The 22,414-nt window shown below is 43.1% G+C and overlaps 1 protein-coding gene across 1 annotated transcript; it reads right to left on the minus strand.

Moving 5' to 3' along the window:
- Positions 1-16,160: 16,160 nt before the first annotated feature.
- LOC109777774 (probable cytokinin riboside 5'-monophosphate phosphoribohydrolase LOG6) lies at positions 16,161-17,440 on the minus strand. Its single transcript, XM_020336337.4, has 2 exons — positions 16,756-17,440; positions 16,161-16,628 (listed from the first exon to the last, which is right to left on the minus strand). Exons 1-2 carry the CDS (start codon positions 17,248-17,250, stop codon positions 16,380-16,382), a joined length of 744 nt encoding a protein of 247 aa, XP_020191926.1. The 5' UTR covers positions 17,251-17,440; the 3' UTR covers positions 16,161-16,379.
- Positions 17,441-22,414: the final 4,974 nt, after the last annotated feature.

A 22,414-nucleotide genomic window follows, 5' to 3' on the forward strand; every position in this document is an offset into this window, starting at 1 on the left:
GCCAACCGCGACTAAAGGCCTTCGGGGACCTTTAGTCCCGGTTGGCCTGGCCAACCGCGACTAAAGCCCCTCCCGTCCGCCAGCTGGATGGGCCTTTAGTCCCGGTTGACCTGGCCAACCGCGACTAAAGGCCTTCGGGGACCTTTAGTCCCGGTTGGCCAGGCCAACCGGGACTAAAGCCCCTCCCGTCCGCCAGCTGTCGACCGAGCGCGCTGGGCCCAGATAGTTGGTCGCGGGTTTCCTCCCGAACCGCGACTAAAGACCCCTTTTGTCGCGGTTCGATTGTTTTGGGGACTAATGGGGGCGTATGGAAGCCTCTTTTTCTACTAGTGGTAGTATCCTCATGACAACAAAAATATGCCATGCCATCAGTACTAATATTCATTAGATGACTATCTACATCTTCTATATTTTGATTAAGTGACTATTCATGCATATAATAAATAGTATTAGTCTGGGATATTTCTTTCTTGAAAAAAACTTCAATACTTTTGTATTTACGTGTTCCAAAATAACTAGCCCGTGCAGATGCACGGGTTGATGACTAGTGGTAGTAATTTGGAATGCGACGGGACGCAGGCTCAAAATTTATTGACGGTTCTAAGTGCGACACTATTCCCGAAAGGCGTAACGTGGGCACGCTTTCTCGGCCGCGTACGTGGCGTTTGCACCATAGGGTGCACCGCAATAGGCAATGTCAGCACACGTCTTGTTCCAACAACCGTGCGCGCTCGTTATTACCATCGCGCACGCTTCTTTTAATTAGAATGTGTGCCCCTCTAGCACACACACGCTGATCTGTCTAACTGTTTCTGTTTGGTGTGGCTAATCGCATACAGTTCATCCGTGTGAAGTGTATGCCATCAATCGCAGACATGTTGATCTGGCTGACCATTTCTGTTCTGTTGCCTAATCGCAAATAGTTAATCCTTCTGAAGCGTACGCCCTCATCGCACATACCTTTATCTAGCTTCCTGTTTATGTTGTTCCTCCTCATCACAAACAGTTCATCCGAGTGAACCGTATGCTGTATATCGCACACACCTTCATCTGGCTGCCGGTTTCTTTTGTTCCTCCTCATCGCAAATAGTTAATTGAACTAAATCGTATGCCCTGCACCACACACACAACTAAAATTTGAACCGTGTTTGATGCATCCGTCATCACAAACGTTTTGCACCTTTTTGACTTTTTTACACCACCGTTTGCGATTATTGCATCGCACACAGTTTCGTCGAAGGGTCTCTGATCGTAGTGTTGTGTTAGCAGCATCCTGCAGTAGTGTTTATCTTAATTCTTCTTTCGTAGTTGCGGATGCTTGCGAGACGGGTTAATCATAAGTGGGAGGCTTGTCCAAGGAATGGCAGCACCCAAGCGCCGGTCCACCACATATCAAATTATCAAAGTAAACTACACGAATCATATGAGCATGATGAAAACTAACTTGACCACAATTCCCATGTGTCCTCGGGAGCGCTTTGCTTTATATAAGAGTTCGTCCAGGCTTGTACTTTGCTACAAAAAGGATTGGGCCACCTTGCTGCACCTTAGTTACTTTTGTTACTTGTTACCCGTTACGAATTATCTTACCACACAACTATCTGTCACTGATAATTTCAGTGCTTGAGAGAATACCTTGCTGAAAACCGCTTGTCATTTCCTTCTGCTCCTCGTTGGGTTCGACACTCTTACTTATCTAAAGGACTACGATAGATCCCCTATACTTGTGGGTCATCAAGACTCTTTTCTGGTGCCATTGCCAGGGAGTGAAGCGTCTTTGGTAAGTGGAATTTGGTAAGGAAACATTTATATTACGTGCTGAAATTTACTGTCACTTGTTACTATGGAAAATAATCCTTTGAGGGGTTTGTTCGGGTATCTTCACCTCGACCGGAAGAGAAAAGAGTTGCTCCTCAACCTACTGGACCTACTGAAAGTATTTATTATGAAATTCCTTCGGGTATGATAGAGAAAGTGCAAGCTAATCCTTATGCAGGAGATGGAACATTACATCTTGATATGCACCTAATCTGTGTGGATGAAGTTTATGGATTAATTAAGCTTGCAGGATTGCCCGAGGATGTTGTCAAGAAGAAGGTCTTCCCTTTATATTTGAAGGGAAAGGCATTGACATGGTATAGGCTATGTGATGATATTGGATCATGGAACTACAACCGATTAAAATTGGAATTTCATCAGAAGTTTTATCCTATGTGTCGTGGATTTGTCACGACAGATGTCCTAGTGTGAGGACTTAGTCGTGAGGCCAACGCATCTATGTGGTAGCTTGAGAGGGGTTGAGCAGAATCGAGAAACGCAACACAATACAAGGATTTAGACAGCTTAGGGCCCCGGGAAACATCATCCGGTAACAACCCTACATGCTGTTTGAGGCTAGGTCTCATTATGATCATAAGGGAGTCGCCATAAACCGGCTCTCCTAGTTGTGTCTAACCCTTAAGATTATTTCTCTCCCCCTTGAGGTGCCCTGCCCCTCCTTATATATGTTAAAGGGGCGGGTTACATGTAGAGTCCAACTCGGACTAAGACTTAAACTATTCTGACTTCTCTTCATGGGCTTCTTAACGTCTTGGGCTCCATAACGTCTCGAGCTTCATAACCCCAGGCGACTCTATCTGCCGGGTTATGACTGTCAACCGAGTTATCACTGTCTGCCGGGTTATGACTGTCTACCGGTTTATGATGGTCTGTCGGTTTATGATGGTCTGCCGGTTTATGATTGTCTGCCGGGTTATGATTGTCTGCTGGGTTATGACTGTCTGTCGGGTTATGATTGTCTGCCGGGTTATGATCTGGCTTAACCCCTGCCGGGTTATCATCTGACTGAACACCTACCGGTTTACCAAGTCCCAGCCGATTTATAACTCCGGCCGGGTCATACCGTGGGGTATATCCCCGACACTATGCATCTGGTTCATCGTGATCGGAATTATATATATAATTTTTGGCCTCGTGAAGGAGAAAGTATCGCTCAAGCTTGGGGAGGTTTAAGTCAATGTTATATTCATGCCCCAATCATGAGCTCTCAGAGAAATTATTATTCAGAATTTTTATGCTCAGCTTTCTCATAATGATCGATCCATGCTCGATACTTCTTGTACTGGTTCTTTTATGAAGAAGACTATTGAATTCAAATGTGATTTATTGGAGAGAATTAAACACAACTTTGAAGATTGGGAACTCGAGAAGGTAATGAGTCAGGTATAAACCTTAAGTTTGATTGTGTTAATATTTTATGGATACCAATGCTTTTCGTGATTTTAGCACTAAATATGGACTTGACTCTGAGATAGTAGCTTCTTTCTGTGAATCTTTTGCTACTCATGTTGATCTCCTTAAGGAGAAGTGGTTTAAATATCATCCTCCCATTGAAGTTAAAATAGTAGAACCTATTAAAGTTGAAGAAGAAACCATTACTTATAATGTTGATCTATTGTTCCTACTGCTTATATTGAGAAACCACCTTTCCCTTTTAGAATTAAGGAACATGCTAAAGCTTCAACTATGGTTCGTAAGAGTTATACTAGAACACCTACACCCCTGAACAAATTAAAGTTGAACCTAGTATTGCTATGGTTAAAGATCTCTTGGTTGATAATATTGATGGGCATGCTATTTATTTCTGTGATGAAGCTGCTAGAATTGCTAGACCCGATACTAAAGATAAACATGGACCTATTGTTGGCATGCCTGCTAAAAATAGGAGATCATTGTTATCATGGCTTATGTGATGTGGGTGCTAGTGTGAGTGCAATTCCTTTTTCCTTATATCAAGAAATTATGAATGATATTGCACCTGTTGAGATAGAAGATATTGATGTTACTATTAAGCTTGCAAATAGAGATACTATATCACCAATTGGGTTTGTTAGAGATGTTGAAGTCTTGTGTGGGAAAATAAAATATCCTACTCATTGTCTTGTTCTTGCTTCCCCACAAGTTGACTTTTGTCCCATCATATTTGGTAGACCCTTTTTGAATACTGTTAATGCTAAGATAGACTGCGAGAAATATATTGTTACTGTTGGTCTACGGGATATGTCTTATGATTTTAATTTCTCTAAATTTGGTAGACAACCCCATGATAAAGAATTGCCTAGTAAAGATGAAATTATTGGTCTTGCTTCTAGTGTCATGCCTCCTACTGATCCTTTAGAACAATATTTGCTAGACCATGAAAATGATATGTTTATCAATAAAAGAAGGGAATTAGATGAAATATTCTTTAATCAAGGGTCTATTTTGAAACACAATTTGCCTGTTGAAATCCTTGGGGATCCTCCTCCACCCAAGGGTGATCCTGTGTTTGATCTTAAACAATTACCTGATACTCCGAAATACGCTTATCTTGATGAAAAGAAGATATATCCTGTTATTATTAGTGCTAACCTTCCAGAGCATGAAGAAAAGAAATTGTTGAAAACTCTAAAGAAGCACCGTGCCGCTATTGGATATACTCTTGATGATCTTAAGGGCATTAGTCCCACTCTATGTCAGCATAAAATTAATTTGCAGCCTGATGCTAAACCAGTTGTTGATCATTAACGACGGTTAAATCCTAAGATGAAGAAGTGGTAAGAAATGAAATACTAAAGCTTCTGGAGGCATGTATAATTTATCCCATTGCTGATAGTAGATGGGTAAGTCTCGTTCATTGTGTCCCTAAGAAGGAAGGTATTACTGTTGTTCCTAATGATAAGAATGAGTTGATTCCACAAAGAATTGTTACAGGTTATAGAATGGTAATTGATTTTCGCAAATTAAATGAAGCTCCAAGAAAAGATCATTACCCTCTACCTTTTATTGATCAAATGCTAGAAAGACTATCCAAACATACACATTTTTGCTTTCTAGATGGTTATTCTGGTTTTTCTCAAATACCTGTGTCAAGATGATCAGGAAAAGACCACTTTTACTTGCCCTTTTGGTACTTTTGCTTATATACGTATGCCTTTTGGTTTATGCAATGCACCTGCTACCTTTCAAAGATGCATGACTGCTATATTCTCTGATTTTTGTGAAAAGATTGTTGAGGTTTTCATGGATGATTTCTCCGTTTACAGAACTTCTTTTGATGATTGCTTAAGCAACCTTGATCGAGTTTTGTAGAGATGTGAAGAAACTAATCTTGTCTTGAATTGGGAGAAGTGACACTTTATGGTTAATGAAGGTATTATCTTGGGGCATAAAATTTCTGAAAGAGGTATTGAAGTTGATAAAGCTAAAGTAGATGCTATTGAAAAGATGACGTGTCCTAAAGATATCAAAGGTATAAGAAGTTTCCTTGGTCATGCTGGTTTGTATATGAGGTTTATTAAAGACTTCTCTAAAATTTCTAGGCCTCTCACAAATCTCTTGCAGAAGATGTCCCTTTTGTTTTTGATGATGATTGTGTAGAAGCATTTGAAATACTTAAGAAAGCCTTGATTTCTGCACCTATTGTTCAACCACCTGATTGGAATTTACCATTTGAAATTATGTGTGATGCTAGTGATTATGTTGTTGATGATGTTCTAGGGTAAAGAGTTGATAAGAAATTGAAAGTTATTCATTATGCTAGTAAAACTCTAGACAGTGCCCAGAGAAATTGTGCTACTACCGAAAAAGAATTTTTAGCAGTTGTATTTGCTTGTGAGTTCAGATCTTATATTGTTGATTCCAAAGTAACTGTTCAAACTGATCATGCTGCTATTAAATATCTTATGGAAAAGAAAGATGCTAAACCTAGACTTATTAGATGGGTTCTCTTGCTACAAGAATTTGATTTTCATATTATTGATAGAAAGGGAGCTGAGAACCCCGTTGCAGACAACTTGTCTAGGTTAGAAAATGTTCTTGATGACCCACTGCCTATTGATGATAGCTTTCCTGATGAGATATTAGCTGTCATAAATGCTTATCGTAATACTCCATGTTATGCTGATTATGCTAATTACATTGTTGCTAAATTTATACCACCTAGTTTCACATACCAGCAAAACAAAAAAAATCTATGATTTGAGACATTACTTTTGGGACGACCCACACCTTTATAAAGGAGTAGATGGTGTTATTAGACGTTGTGTACCTGAGCATGAACAGGAACAGATCCTACGCAAGTGCCACTCCGAGTCTTACGGAGGACACCACGCTGGAGATAGAACTGCACACGAGGAATTGCAATCCGGTTTTATTGGCCTACTCTCTTCAAGGATGCGCGTAAGTTTGTCTTGTCTTGTGATGAATGTCAGAGAATTGGCAATATTAATAGACGTCAGGAAAACCTATGAATTATTCACTTGTTATTGAACCATTTGATGTTTGGGGCTTTGATTATATGGGATTTTTTCCTTCCTCTGATGGGTATACACATATTTTAGTTGCTGTTGATTACGTTACTAAGTGGGTAGAAACTATTCCAACTAGTAGTGCTGATCATAACACTTCTATTAAGATGCTTAAAGAAGTTATTTTTCCGAGGTTTGGAGTCCCTAGATATTTAATGACTGATGGTGGTTCACATTTTATTCATGGTGCTTTCCGTAAAATGCTTGCTAAATATGATGTTAACCATAGAATTGCATCTCCATATCATCCACAGTCTAGTGGTCAAGTAGAATTGAGCAATAGAGAGATTAAATTGATTTTTCAAAAGACTGTTAATAGATCTAGAAAGAATTGGTCTAAGAAACTTGATGATGCATTATGGGCTTATAGAACTACTTATAAGAATCCTATGGGTATGTCTCCTTATAAAATGGTTTATGGGAAAGCATGTCACTTACCTCTCGAACTAGAACATAAAGCTTATTGGGCAATCAAAGAGCTCAACTGTGACTTCAAATTTGCCAGTGAGAAGAGGTTATTTGACATTGGCTCGCTTGATGAATGGAGAACCCAAGCCTATGAGAATGCTAAGTTGTTTAAAGAAAAGGTTAAAAGATGGCATGAAAAAAGGATACAAAAGCGTTAGTTTAATGTAGGTGATCATTCTTTTGCTATACAACTCTCGTTTAAGATTTTTTGCAGGAAAGCTTCTCTCTAAATGGGAAGGTCCTTACATTATCGAGGAGGTATATCGTTCCGGTGCCATCAAAATCAACAACGCCGAAGGTACAAATCCGAAGGTGGTAAACAGTCAAAGAATCAAACATTATATTTCAGGTAATCCCATAAATGTTCAGACCAATATAATTGACACCGTAACATCGGAGGTGTACATAAGGGATACTTTCCAGAATGTTTCAGACTCCGAAAAGGAATAGGTATGTGGTACGGTAAGTAAACCGTCTCTGAAACATTTCCAATACTAATTTTTCTCCGTTTTGGAATATTTAAAAAATTAGGAAAATTAAAAGTAGTCCAAAAGATGCACGAGGAGACCACAAGGGTGGAGGGTGCGCCCCTGCCTTGTGGCCACCTTGTGTGCCCTCCGGACTCCATTTTCTTGCACAATACTTCTTTTGGTCGGTAAAAATTCATTATATAATCTCCTGAAGGTTTTGACCACCGTACCACGACAAAATACCATGTTTTCGTTTTGAGTTGTTTCTGCAGCAGATTTGGAGCAAGATGTCTTCGCAAGAGTCAGTCGGGGAGAGTCGTGTCTCTCATCCGACGCCGGGCCCAAGAGCAAACAGCGAAGCTGACCACTTTGGGCCATCAATGGAGGAAGAGATGGAGTCCGACTTGAAAAGGGTGGATGCCATGTTGGAGGATCAAGAAGTTACCTCTCGTCTTCAAAGTAGATTCATGATGGAGGAACTTCAGTGCTCAGCAATACCAAATTCGGTCATCCCTCCCAATGCTAAATTTCTCTCTTATGAAAATATGAAAAAGAGTGTTGCTTTTCCCCCGCAGCTACGAAACATCCATGGGTGAATGGAGCTCTAGCCGTCACGGGTAAACTCCGCAAGGAGGTAATGGATCTTAAGCAGCAAAATAATAGGCTCGAGGAGGAGAATCGTATCCTAAGGGGCATCGTCGCCAAGAATACCACATCACCACCTCCGAAGAAAGAGACATAAAATACATGGTATGGGCACTCCCCTTGGCAACTGCCAAGCTTGGGGGAGGTGCCCCAGTATCGTATTACCATCACACCTTTACCTTTATCATTTTTCTTAGTTTGATCCTTTTGGTTATATCTTTATCTAGTAGAATAAAGTTTTAGTATGATCTAGCTTTGAGTTTTGCTTTATGTTCCCTCTATGTAATCAAGTCCGTGAGTTATATATAATAAAGAGTAGTTTTGAGTTGAGGGCTTTGCTTTCTTGCTATGATCTTGAGGGAGTAAAATAAAAGAAAGAATAAAAAGAAATAAAAAGATCATATATTGATCTTATGGAGAGTAATGACTTCACATATAAAGAGTATGATGAATAAAAGTTGTTGAGAGTTGACAAACATAGTTTTGGTCATTGTTGCAATTAATAGGAAGTAATAATGAAAGAGAGGCTTCACATATAAATATACCATCTTGGACATCTTTTGTAATTGTGAGCACTCATTAAAATATGACATGCTAAAGAGTTGATGTTGGACAAGGAAGACAACATAATGTCTTATGTTTTCTTATATCCGAATAGAAGTTATATTGTCATGGATCCTCCAACATGTTGAGCTTGTTTTGCCCCTTATGCTAGCCAAATTCTTTGCACCAAGTAGATATACTACTTGTGGTTCCAAACATCCCTTAAACCAGTTTTGCCATGAGAGTCCACCATACCTACCTATGGATTGAGTAAGATCCTTCAAGTAAGTTGTCATCGGTGCAAGCAATAAAAAAATTTGCTCTCTAAATATGTATGATCTATTAGTGTGAAGAAAATAAGATTTATACGAACTTGTGATATGGAAAAAATAAAAGCGACATACTGCATAATAAAGTTCTTTATCACAAGTGGCAATATAAAGTGACGCTCTTTTGCATTAAGATTTTGTGCATCCAACCATAAAAGCGCATGACAACCTCTGCTTCCCTCTGCGAAGGGCCTATCTTTTATTTTTACCTTCTACCCTTATACAAGAGTCATGGTGATCTTCACCTTTCCTTTTGTACACTTTTTCTTTTGGCAAGCACTATATGTTGGAGAGATTCGTATATATATATATATATATATCCACTCGGATGTAGGTTATCATAAAGTATTATTGTTGACATTACCCTTGAGGTAAAAGGTTGGGAGGCGAAACTATAAGCCCCTATCTTTCTCTGTGTCCGATTAAAACTTTGTACCCATAAGTATCGCTTGAGTGTTAGCAATTGTGAAAGATTAAATGATAGTTGAGTATGTGGACTAGCTGAAAAGCTCTGATAATTGACTCTTTCCGATGTTATGATAAATTGCAATTGCTTCAATGACTGAGACCATAGTTTGTTAGTTTCCAATAAAGTTTTTGATTCATACTTTACCTTGTGAACGAATTCCTACTTTAGCATAAGAAATTATATGACATTATATGTTGCTGTTCTAAAGATGATCATGATGCCCTCATGTCCGTATTTTATTTTATCGACACCTCTATCTCTAAACATGTGGACATATTTTTCGATATCGGTTTTCGCTTGACGACAAGCGAGGTCTAAGCTTGAGGGAGTTGATATGTCCATTTTGCATCAGGCTTTTATATTGATATTTATTGCATTATGGGATGTTATTACACAATATATCACAATACTAATGCCTTTTCTCTCTTATCTTACAAGGTTTACATGAAGAGGGAGAATGCCGGCAGCTGGAATTCTGGACTGGAAAAGGAGCAAATATTAGAGACCTATTCTGCACAACTCCAAAAGTCTTGAAACTTCACGGAGAATTATTTTGTAATAAAAAAATAATGGGTGAAGAAAGCACCAGAGGGGGGCCACCTGCCATCCACAAGGGTGGCGGGCGCGCCCCCTGCCTTGTGGGCCACCTGGAAGGCCCCTGATGCCCATCTTCTGCTATATGGTGTGTTTTGACCTAGAAAAAAATCCAAAGGAAGCTTTCGGGACGAAGCGCCGCCGTCTCGAGGCGGAACTTGGGCAGAACCAATCTAGGGCTCCGGCGGAGCTGTTCTGCCAGGGAAACTTCCCTTCGGGAGGGTGAAATCGAAGCCATCGTCATCACCAATGATCATCTCATCGAGAGGGGGTCAATCTCCATCAACATCTTCACCAGCACCATCTCCTCTCAAACCCTAGTTCATCTCTTGTATCTGATCTCTGTCTCAAAACCTCATATTGGTACCTGTGGGTTTCTAGTAGTGTTGATTACTCCTTGTAGTTGATGCTAGTTGGTTTATTCGGTGGAAGATCATATGTTCAGATCCTTCATGATAATTAATACTCCTTTGATTATGAACATGAATATGCTTTGTGAGTAGTTACGTTTGTTCCTGAGGACATGGAAGAAGTCTTGTTATAAGTAATCATGTGAATTTGGTATTCGTTCGGTATTTTGATGAGAGGTATGTTGTCTCTCCTCTAGTGGTGTTATGTGAACGTCGACTACATGACACTTCACCATGATTTGGGCCTAGGGGAAGGCATTGGGAAGTAATAAGTAGATGATGGGTTGCTAGAGTGACAGAAGCTTAAACCCTAGTTTATGCGTTGCTTCGTAAGGGGCTGATTTGGATCCATATGTTTAATGCTATGGTTAGATTTATCTTAATTCTTCTTTCATAGTTGCAGATGCTTGCGAGAGGGGTTAATCATAAGTTGGAGGCTTGTCCAAGGAAGGGAAGCACCCAAGCACCGGTCCACCCACATATCAAATTATCAAAGTAACGAACGCGAATCATATGAGCATGATGAAAACTAACTTGACAACAATTCCCATGTGTCCTCGGGAGCGCTTTGCTTTATATAAGAGTTCGTCAGTCTTGTCCTTTGCTACAAAAAGGATTGGGCCACCTTGCTGCACCTTAGTTACTTTTGTTACTTGTTACCCGTCACGAATTATCTTATCACACAACTATCTGTCACCGATAATTTCAGTGCTTGCAAAGAATACCTTGTTGAAAACCGCTTGTCATTTCCTTCTGCTCCTCTTTGGGTTCGACAGTCTTACTTATCGAAAGGACTATGATAGATCCCCTATACTTGTGGGTCATCACTGTTGCAGAGATCGGTGAAGGTATGGAGAAGGAAGCCGGTGATGGTATTGCAGTGTGATCGGAGCATTGTGTTTTTGTACATCTTCACCACCATGGTCTGCGTTGTTGCTTCGTCGTCGGCCACTTCCTCCTGAAGTAGGGCCAGCGAACAAGCAATATCGAGGTTCGGCGGCTACTGAATCAGCACCACCGCACAAATATTCGAACGCAACCCCTTGAAAAATTGTGTCAGAAAGAATATGGATGAGTTAGTTCCGAACATGAAATCAAATGGTTCATCGACGTTTCAAAATGCTCAATAAAATCAACAACAGAAATTGTTTGACAAATAGCATAGAACTGGCAAATGTGTAGTTGATACTTATCACGACCTAAGCATGTGCCCAGGAGAGCAGTGAAGGATTCCCAAGTGATTCATGCCGATTTCTTCTGCACCAACTATAACTAGATGCCCACAGAATCGGAGAAATTGAGGATTGCCATGGGTACCCAGTATGATACATGCACAGTGAACATCTAGAAGTACTGCTCATAGAGCATCTTCCAAAGCTGTGGGGTTTCTCCAGTGAAATTCGAAAATGCCATGGAGGGTGGATGTTGACTGAGAGTGGCTAAAACTTGAGAGGACATTGGAACAGGGAATGGAGAAGAGGAGATGATCATACCATTGACTAGGGTTTCCTCCGGGGACTGGAGGGTCACTGACGCCGTGGCTTGATTACACGTGAGGTCGCCATGAGCCAAGAACGAGGTGTAGTAGGCACTCCTCTCGTGATAGTTGTTGTGGCAGAGGATCGTCCTGCATCGCAGAAATAGAGAGCTTTAGCTTGGCGAAGCATGCTTCGAGCTCCAGCTTCCACATGGTGAGGGCGTCAATGCATCCCGTCTGCGCGCCGAGCGCCTTGAGAATGGTGGCGGATTGGGCCCCCGCGATGCTGTCATGTTTGGCGGCGTGATCGATTGCATTGGTTTTCATCCTATCGAGGTAGGTGCAAAGTTCCAGATCCATGGCCGCAACGAGAGCTTCATGGGCTTGTTTCCGGCGAGGAGCATCCAACGCTGGCGGCCGCAGAATGGTCATGGTTGGTCTCTGATACCACGATCTTAGGATTCAGTTCTCTCTATTGATTTCACTCGCTCAAGTATAGTAGGTAGTCTCTCTCTCATAGTACAAGATTGCGAGAAAAGGTAAAACCAAAAATGTAAAAGTCGTCGAGCTATTGCCATGATCCACCGGATGCCTTCCTTCCCCTTGCACCTCTTCTTAAGTACTCCCTCTGTAAACTAATATAGGAGCGTTTAGATAACTAAAGTAGTGATCTAAACACTCTTATATTAGTTTACGGAGGGAGTAGCATTGGTCTAGTTGGGGCCAACATACTTGTGATTTGGATGCACGATCCGAGCTGGATGCTAGATGGGGTGACCCTCTCCTTGATTGGTCCCTGGGGTCCATGTGGCTGCCATGGCAGCGTTTCCTTGGGCCGGCTGTTTTGCTGCCGTGATAACGTTTTTGGCTGAAGCTGCAGCGTTGTCAACCGGGGCGATGACAGTGTTGTTTCCTAGCCTCAAGTCTGAATGTGCCACAACCACCAGCCTCGTGGAAAACATGCTTTTCTCATCGGGACCTCACATGTGAACGTGAATGTGCACTCCTCTAGGAATATACACATTCTAGCAGGCATGACTGGCCGCTCACGTCAGCAGATATTAACATGTGTAGCAGCCAACTGGAACAAGCATACGCACCTGTAATAATAATATAACACACCAAAGTCTGCCTGTCAACACTAATTGGGTATACACTATGGTCCAGGCGTACGTGTTGTTCTGCAATTGGTTCAGCAGTCTACGTACGTACTCGCTTGTTTCTTGCTTGACCAGCTCCGCGGAAGTAACCAAGGTAAGTTACCAAAGGAGGTTTGTCCACTTGAGGTACGACTTATAATAATCCGAAGATGCATGCGTGTTGACGATGCTAGACTACGTACGTTTGTACCAAATTTCAGCAAAGAAACCAGTCTTACCTGGCTAGATTAAAACAAAGTATATATATGGATAAATTAGCAGTTGCACTAACTTGTTGCCAACTACACGTTTGACTTGATGTCACCGGTGGAAATTTTAGAAACATACTTTTTCAAAGGGCAAAGATGCATGCATATATGTTGAACTCTGTTTCGACCAGCTGACTTTGAAGATATCTCTCTCCGCTTCAGCATGCAGTGCATGAATGATGAATCAACCTCAGCAGCTTACGTACGCGTAGGCATATTCGATTCCATTCGATTCTCGGACAAGATTCTTATCCAAATCTTGAAAGGTTGCTACTCGAATGGCCTATCTTGCCTCTTGGGGGGAGACATGGACGGCCACATGTACTACTTAAACAAGTTATGGTAATCAAACACAGACTGTAGTAACTCCGTAAAAAATGTTTGCCGTTCGGGTGAGTGGGATGTGTGTTGGTTGTTGAACTTATGCTCCTGTCATCTTTGATAGTGATGAAACCCAGGGGTGACTTGTAAGAAAAAGGCAAAAGATCTTTGTAACATGTTTACGTTTCTTTTTTTTCCTGCGCCGCCATTGTAACATTTTTAATTAACAGGCGTTCGGTGGAACCCAACCCAACCAACGACCTGACCATGTCCTTCATCGACTTGTCCCGATTTCAGCAAGTCGTTTGATCGATGACACACATGGAAATATTCGGGTCTTGGACCGGAAGGACACCGGAAAGAGTCGTTTCCTTTTTTTTTGGGAAGGTCTGGGTGAGAGATTTGGGTGGGTGGTGTTCCCTGCTGCCCCAAAGGGAAAGTGTCGTGTGCGTCCATCACTGGGAGAACACTAAGGGATCTATGACCTTGATGGTGTCATCACCCCGCAAGATTGACCAACCACACACCTTGCAATAGCCGGATCTCCGCGGAGCTCCTGTAGGCCAAATCCACTGCCACGCTACACCCACGCCGGTGCCTTAGCCGTCCGCCTCGCGGGAGATAATTATGTTTCCTAGACCATAATTCAGGGTGTGAAGTGCAAAAAATAGTAATGTTAGACTAGCCACAGTGGAAGTAACTTCAGCAGTACATCGAGTCCAACTTAACTCAGTAAATTTGGTTATGTGGCAATGAGTTAACGAGGAGAGAGGTAGTTTAAGTAACTTAGCTAGTTACTGTAACATCACATTTCCCAATGTAATATGAGTCTATAACCTAATAAATGAGGCTTTACATGTTACCATACTTATGTTACTACCCATTATGAAGGTAGTAACATAGTCTAGGGATATGTGTATGTTACTAGTGTATGTTACTCTCCATTGTGGCTAGTCTTATTAGGAGAGGATAAATAGGTAACTGATACTTCCTCCGATCCATATTAATAACTTTGTACTAAATCGGTGGCAATTAATATGGATCGGAGGCTCACGATGGGAGTATCATAACTAGTATCATGCATACTAGGCATTTTTGTTAGGCTAGTCATAGTGGGACTAACTTAGCTAGTAACATAGCGCACTTCGAGAAAATTCTGCTTATGTGGCAAGTAATTAATGAGAGCTGGTAACACAATATGTTACTGTAACATAGCGTTTTCCAAGACAAAATGAGTCTACAAGCTAATAAATGAAGTCATCTATGATACTACTATTATGTTACTTTGCATCACGAAGGTAGTAACTTAGACTAGTGTCCCAATATGACCAGCCTTAAGGTGACATTCAGTTAAATGAGGAGAGAGAGTGGATTGAGTATCATGATATGATACCGTATCATATTAAATGGTGTACTCCCTCCGTACCGGTGCATTAGTCATCTTAGATTGTGCACCGTGACCAAGACGGAGGGGAAAACGAGATAACTTAATGTTCATTTGCTAATTAATAATCCATCTATTTTTATTTAGTCCGCTTATTAACTTTGGTCAAAGTCAAACTTTGCAAACTTTGACAAAGTTTATAAACAAAAATATTAACATATAAACAATAACAAATCAATAGCATTAGATTCGTTGTTGAATGTACTTTCACATCATATACATTTGTTATGGTAAATATTTATATTGTTTTCTATAAACTTGGTCAAACATTATGAAGTTCGACTTCGGCCAAATCTAATATGCAGAGTAAATAAAAACGGAGGGAGTACCATTGTATGCAATGAACCACTATATATATGCCGTGCTAGATAGTCTCAATTCACTGAAAGCATACACGCCCCACATCTCTTATTGGTTGATTCCTTTATTCATGTTAAGAAATAAGAAACGATGTGAGAGTTAATGCACCGCGCCTAAGTGTTTTGGGATTATTTCATTTTTGCAATGTGCCTAATCCATCGATATGGAGGGAGTACTAATATGTGTCATGCATGATAATAAATGATGCAGATATGATGCTACGAATTTATGATATTGTGCATTATATTGTGGAGGTAGTATCATATGCATGATATACTAGTTTATGATACTTCTCATTGTGAGGAGTCTAAGAAGAATTGTGAGGGTGACTTGAGTAGAGTGAGCATTGTGAGCCATGCATTCTTTGGTTTCTTTCCACGTCTGGCCTGTGTTGGTTGGATACTTGGATTGGATCAGATTTGACTGGACAGCACATGAACAGCAGTACCTGGTTGGTTGGCTGCATCCTATCTTCCACAACCCCAGAGAAGGTCCCCGGCCACTACCGTTTGCTGCCCGGTGGTGCATCCACGTGCGTGAATTGCTGACCTCTCACACACATGCATGCACACGGCGCCACACGGGTAAAGCTGCAAGTTGTAGCTACTGCAGGTAGACAGGGATATGAATGAATGACTGAATGGATCCACCTTTTCCGACTGTTGGGGAGGTGGCCACATCCATCATCGATCTACCTTTTTGCAATGCAATCATTCATGCAACACATAATGTGTTGTAGTACATACGTACGTGTGTGGTTGCCAAGAACCCCCGAATGGGAATCAGCACCCCCCCCCCCCCCCCCCCCCCCCCCCCCCCCCCCCCCCCAGAAATGGGAACAAAAGATACCACATACTAGCACAAGCTAGCCAAAGCAGGCAAGAACACACATTCATATACAAGTCACAGAGTAATCACCAATTGATCAATATACTAAGTAGTCTATGTCTACAAAAAGTTCATGATATCAGTATGAATACGCGTACGGTTGGTTGGATGAATATATCATCTGATGTATAAATGTATGTCAATCTTAATTGTGTAGTTGAGCAGGTAGCTCCATCCTAGGCTAGTATACAAGCCAGGCTAGCTAGCTAGCGAGAGATATCGGGCTTGGATGGTAAGCAGGTCATGGTGTCCACGGACGACTCCCAGCTGAGCTTGACGGAGGAGGCGTCGTGGTGTGCCGGCACGTACTCCTCCAGCGCGGCGAGCAGCTCACTGGGCGTGGGCGCCGCCACGATGATGTGCCGCGCCGCCGGCGCCACGAACCCCTCCTCCACCGCCCTGTCGATGAACGCCAGCAGCGAGTCGTAGTACCCGTCCACGTTTAACAATCCCACCTACAGTTCACAAAATTCATTCACCTCGATCAAACTCATCACGAAAGCCAACAAAATCATCACAATTTTGCACGAAACTATACAGAAAAATATGTTCTTTGCGAGTTCATAGGGTGAGGTGACTAACCGGCTTGTCGTGGATGCCGAGCTGCGCCCAGGTGATGACCTCAAGCAGCTCCTCCAGCGTGCCGTAGCCGCCGGGGAGCGCGACGAAGGCGTCGGCGCGGCGGGCCATCTCGGCCTTGCGCTGGTGCATGCCCGACACCGCCTTCACCTCCTCCCCGCCGGGCGTCTCGCCGATCAGCTCCAGCGGGAGAACCGACCGAGGCACCACGCCCGTGACGCGCCCGCCGCCGCCGTGCACGGCGCGGGACACCAGACCCATGAGACCCACGCTGCCGCCGCCGTACACGAGGTCGATGCCGCGCTCCACCAGCTGCTGCCCGAGCTGCACCGCTGCCGCCTGGTACGCCGCCTTCCTCCCTGCGCTGCTCCCACAGAAAACGCATACCCGCCTGAACCGCGACGCCTTCTTGCCGCTGTTGTTGCTCGCCGGCGCCGGCGTTGGCATAGCCAGCGCCCCCGTCGTAAACGTCGGTGCCTCCATGGGATCTCTATCCATCGATCGCCTTGACTGTGCCGGCAGCTGCGCGCACGTACTAGCTGCTTGATGCAGGTAGAATCTAGGTGGGCGGAAGGGAAGGGAAGCAAAAGGTAGCTAAGGTGCGGTGCATATATATAGGCTGGTCTAGCTTGGTCGTCTTCCTCCTCCTCCTAGCTGCTTGGATGTTGGTATAATAAGCCTACCTGCCAGCCCAACTTAATTTTTTGTTGCTAGTTAAGCTGTAGCTAGTGGCCAGAGAGGATTCTTGGCAATCTCCTCTCTTGTCTCTCTCTGCCTTAGCATTAGTATTTGATTAATCTCCTTGCTAAGTAGCTAGCTAGCTAGTTCAGAATTAGTACAACAGAGCTACTTGATTAATTAGTTATTTTTTCTGCTGTCCATTAATCAATATAAGTAATAGTAAATGCACAATAACATACTGTTGCATATCTACCTATCCAAGCGTGTTTGTGTAGTGCAATTAAGGCTCAGTCCTTTTCGCGCATGATTCTACAGAATCAAAATTCTGCAAAATGCTCCCAGAATATGCCGTCGAGTTCATTTTTGAGATTACAATTTGAGATTTTAGAAAGAGTTGTGTGCTGAGAATCTGCCGCCGCAGTTGAGATGGGCTGCATTGGGAGTCAGGTGTGGCGGCGGCGAGGTCCACGGCAGTGAGGCGGGGCTGGCGGCGGCGTTGGAACCCTAGCGCTGGCCCTGCTCGAGTTCAAGCGATGCAAACAGATAGGGCATTGAGGCCCATGCGCTCACTCATCTTCTTCTGTACTGGACTTGGGTGGCTCGGTGGCATTCTTGTCGTAATAACCTGTTGCAACAGGGGCACTCTTTTAACTCCAAACATTTTCTTTTGTGGGATTACCCAAAATCCTGAGATTATGGAAAAATCCAACTATTTTAAAGATTTTGGATTGCACTAGGACGAAAGTAGAGGCTTTGCAACATCAACACCATAGATAAGATAGCATAGCCACCTCGAAACCACATATCCAAAATGCCATATGTGACAACCCGTAGGAACCAAAGCTGTTAGAACGTCTATAGCTGGGCGACTCAAACCCCCCTCAAACACCAGGTCTAACTGCTCTGTCAGTGACCGGTCAAAAAAAAAAGGAACCCTTACGGGTGCCTCAAACCGGCCTCAAATGCCCGAGCTGACAGACACCCGTCATATTCAGCCCAAATCTGTGGCGAATATGGGGAGGCCGGGCGCATCTGCCACATCGGAGCCGGCCATGCTGGCCCACCACAACCCCACATATATTCATCCATATCCGATTGCCGGACCCAATCCTAGCCAGTCCACTCCACTCCATTTCACTCCCCTCCGCCCCCAAGCTCACTTTCGGCGATCTCAGCCCTTCCGGCATGGCAGGCGGCGGATCAAGTCCTCCTCAGCCAATTTGTGAACTGGGACTACATCCCAGTCGGGTTTGAGAAGGAGATGACCGTCCGCACATCCACTGTGAGTAGAATGCCTCGCAGCTGTTGGACTCGATCCACTGGGAATCTACCACGTCCGCCCAAATGGTGCGTGGATCCAACGCATGGCGGGTCGTCGCTGCCTCGCTGGAGGCTGTGCGGTCCGTCCGGCGTCCAAACACCATGGTAGACCTGCAGCCCCTTCATTGTCGCACCAACGATGAGGCCATCCGTAACCCGTCTGGTGAAGGTATGGCACGGCGTGCCTACCGTGCGAGGTAGAGGGCGCGGGAGGCCGCGGCAGACGTTGGCGTGGTGGAGTCACACACTCCAGCATCGAGATGGATGGTCTACTACCTCGGGCGCCGCAGCCGCATCGTGCTAGACATGTCGGCCTCCGACCACGACGGATCCATCGTTGACCTCACATCCACCAGCGACGTCCCATGTCTTACTCTACCTTGCCGGCGACCGATGCTAACACTTCGAGGGGTGCGGCTGGCCGCCGGACATCGGCACGACGGAGCCGGAGGAACTTCGCTTAGATTAGGTTTTATGTTGCATGTAATTATATGGATTTGAGATTTGATAATTGTGATACCAATTGTGGAATGATTATTTAAGATGTGACCTATCAATGCCCGCGGATGCGCCGGACGCTGGCACATTCACGGTCTTTTAAGGGGGTAACATTTGGTGTATCCTGCTGTAGATGCTCTTGGTGCCTCATCCCAGGGGGTCGATGCCGTGATGAGGTTGGAGCCAGAACAACACTAATCGTAGCACCATCCCCGCAGGCGCATCATCGAAGCATCACCATGAGGTCATACACTCATGACGAGAGCGGACTTGCAGACTTGTCTCCGTGAGGTTGAGTTTTGTGTGACCGTGAATGCCCTAAAAAAGTATCAAATAATGCTCACACCGAGTATTATGTTAGGTGCTAAATATTTTCCACACTAGACGTTCTACTGATTGGACGGACGAATTTAACAAGACAAGAAAGGTCGATCTCTAGCCAGCCTTGAATGTCTTGTCCTGGTGTACAATGCACGGTCAGTCAAGCCAGCTGTGGATCCCAGTCTATAAATATAAATTCTTGGCTAGTTAAGTGACCCCTCTCTCACACACATAATATAAGATACTACTATATTGTGCTCGATCTGACAGACCAAACTGTTGGTTGAATTATAGAAAGGAGAAAAGAAAAGAAAGAAAGCTGGAGCTGGCTATGTCGATTGGGAGAGGACTTGAAGCCTGTAGGGGAACATTCTACTACTCAATTATTTGGCTGACTTGGCTCACTAGCAGTGTATACAAGTATACTACTCGGACACGTGGCGTCCTCCCATGGGTTCCTAGTGTATCTTCCACCATCTTCGAGCTCCCTGTCCAATCAATGTAAACTATGATCTCACTCTTGTCTTTCTCGAGTGCTTAAGGGAATTAGGTCAAACTACGCGGTTTCCTCTTACTGTTTTTCAATATACAATCTGCCAAAAGAAGATGAATTAAGTAATCCTTGATGATGCATGCTAAACAAGTTTTGCCACCCCTTTTGGCAAAAAAATTATACAAGCACCGGTCTCTGTCAGTTTGAAACGTGTACATGTATACATGTTTAGAAGCATAATCATGAGGGTCTTGTGTTAGTGGTGTGTGTGCAAGCACGTCTACATTACCCGCAAAAAAGAAGCACGTCCACGTTACTTATAAACAAGTAAGGAAAAATCCCCTAGAAAAAAAACAAGTAAGGAAGAAAAAGGTTACACCCTTTCACGAAAAGGAAAAGAAAGAAAAAGGTTACATCAACACACCTCGTGAAAAACTAGCTTGATAACAATATAGAAATTACTCATCATGCAAATAAGATGTGAAACACTAACTAAGTTAGTTGCACTTGATTGTAAAAAATTGTTCTTAATTGTTTTTTTTGCGGGGTCTTAATTGTTGTGCCTCGATATTCGGTGATGGAAGCAAGATCTACTCTCCTATTTGTATCGATAAATCCAGTCACTATTTGGTGGACGGCTAGCGATGCCGTCCACGTCAATAATAAAAATCACACGCTTTGTCTGATAAATTGTTTCGATTTTGCTGTTGGGGTGCATGATGTGCTGTTAATCATCTGCCCGAAAGTAATCTAAGAGCTAATTAAGTTCGGTGAGATAGCAAGGCACCATAGCTTAATTTTGGTAGCTTTATTAATTCCTCGTCAAAGATTCTGTTCCGTACCATTCCTAGTAGCTAGTGGGATTGATCAGCTCAATAATGCAACAAACGTGACTAGTAGTGGTCTACGCAATCGAAGCACTTGCATACACAGTTACCTTTTGCTTTAGAGGGACAGAGACGATTAAGGGGCATATCAACATGGACGGATGGCACAAAGTGATCACCTATATGTATGTGTGGCTAGATGCTGTTGTTGGAGAGGGAGAGGCAATCCAACATGATTCCATCGCATCAACAACTAGTATATTCCATATTGTCGATCCAGGAAAGCCAAAACGAATAATAAGTATCATTCATATATAAGAGCACCTCCAACAGTATCTCCATTTGTCTTTAAAAACCATGAGTTGGATTTGAAATAGATCAAGAGAAGACCGATCTAGGCGAGACGTCCGCCATGCGCATATAGACCAAGGGCCTATAGTCACGCAAGGCCGAAAGTGCAGGCACCCAAAAAAAATTAGGAACCTCCCTTTCTTCTCCATGAAAATTGACTTCAGACAACTTACAATTGGTTCACACGAATATATTCATTCAAGTGAATCTGAATATTAACGCCACGTCAAAAGATACTAACTCCGTGGAAAATATATATGCCACGTCAACAGATATTAATATGAGTATACTGTTGAAATATATTGCCCGCCTCCCTCCATCGGCTCGGACTTTTGGATGAGTTGACTGGTGCATGAATTTAATATGGTATCCGAGACAAGAGGTCTTGACTTCAAGACCCTGCCAACGCAGTATTTAAATAAAACGATTATGCGGCCTACATTGATCCCACGTCTAAGGACTAAAATAGCCTAGACGTGAGGGGGGGTGTTGAAATATGTTGCCCACCTCCCTCCATCAGTTCGGACTTTTGGATAAGTTGGCTGGAGCATGAATTCAATATATCCAACTGAAACACATATACGCACTAAGAAAAGTTCTGTCAACTACTAATTGAGTAAATACAATACTATGATCCAAGCTGATGTAGACTATTGACTCCAATGTAGCATGCGTAGGTGTTGCCCAGCAATTGGTTGAGCGGGCTGTAGAACATACGTACATGTTGAACATTAATTTAGCTTCGCCTAATTTGTTTGGTGTATTAGTAGTGTATATACTCCAGGTATGCTCCGGTAGTCCTTGTTTCTTGCTTGACCAACTCCGTGGAAAATGAGCTTGCTAATGGCAGTAATTAATTAAGGCAAGTTAAAAAAAGAAAGGTTGTCCATTTCAGGCGCTGCCTGCTCAGGCCTTAACCTCAACAATGTGTGTTGACGATTATAGACTCCTGTTCATACGATGAACCAAAATTTCAGCAAACAAATTGGTCCTAGCCTGATTAAAGTATAGATGGATCGGTCTTCATGAGTAGTTGCACTAACTTGTTGCCAACTGGTACGACTTGATGTCACCAATGGGAAATTAGAAGCAAATTACCAAGGTAAAGATGATGAACTCTGTTTCGCCCGAGTTCCACTTTACTTGGATGTTTCTCTCTTCCAGGAGGGGA

The sequence above is a fragment of the Aegilops tauschii genome, chromosome 5 (genome assembly GCF_002575655.3).
Source record: "Aegilops tauschii subsp. strangulata cultivar AL8/78 chromosome 5, Aet v6.0, whole genome shotgun sequence".
Taxonomy (NCBI): domain Eukaryota; kingdom Viridiplantae; phylum Streptophyta; class Magnoliopsida; order Poales; family Poaceae; genus Aegilops; species Aegilops tauschii.

Excerpts from the sequence above, each read along its gene's own strand:
- LOC109777774 (XM_020336337.4), bottom strand. The coding sequence starts at position 17,250 with ATGGATAGAGATCCCATGGAGGCACCGACGTTTACGACGGGGGCGCTG. Across the intron at positions 16,629-16,755 it reads TCGGCATCCACGACAAGCCG|GTGGGATTGTTAAACGTGGA; the intron begins GTTAGTCACCTC and ends TGTGAACTGTAG.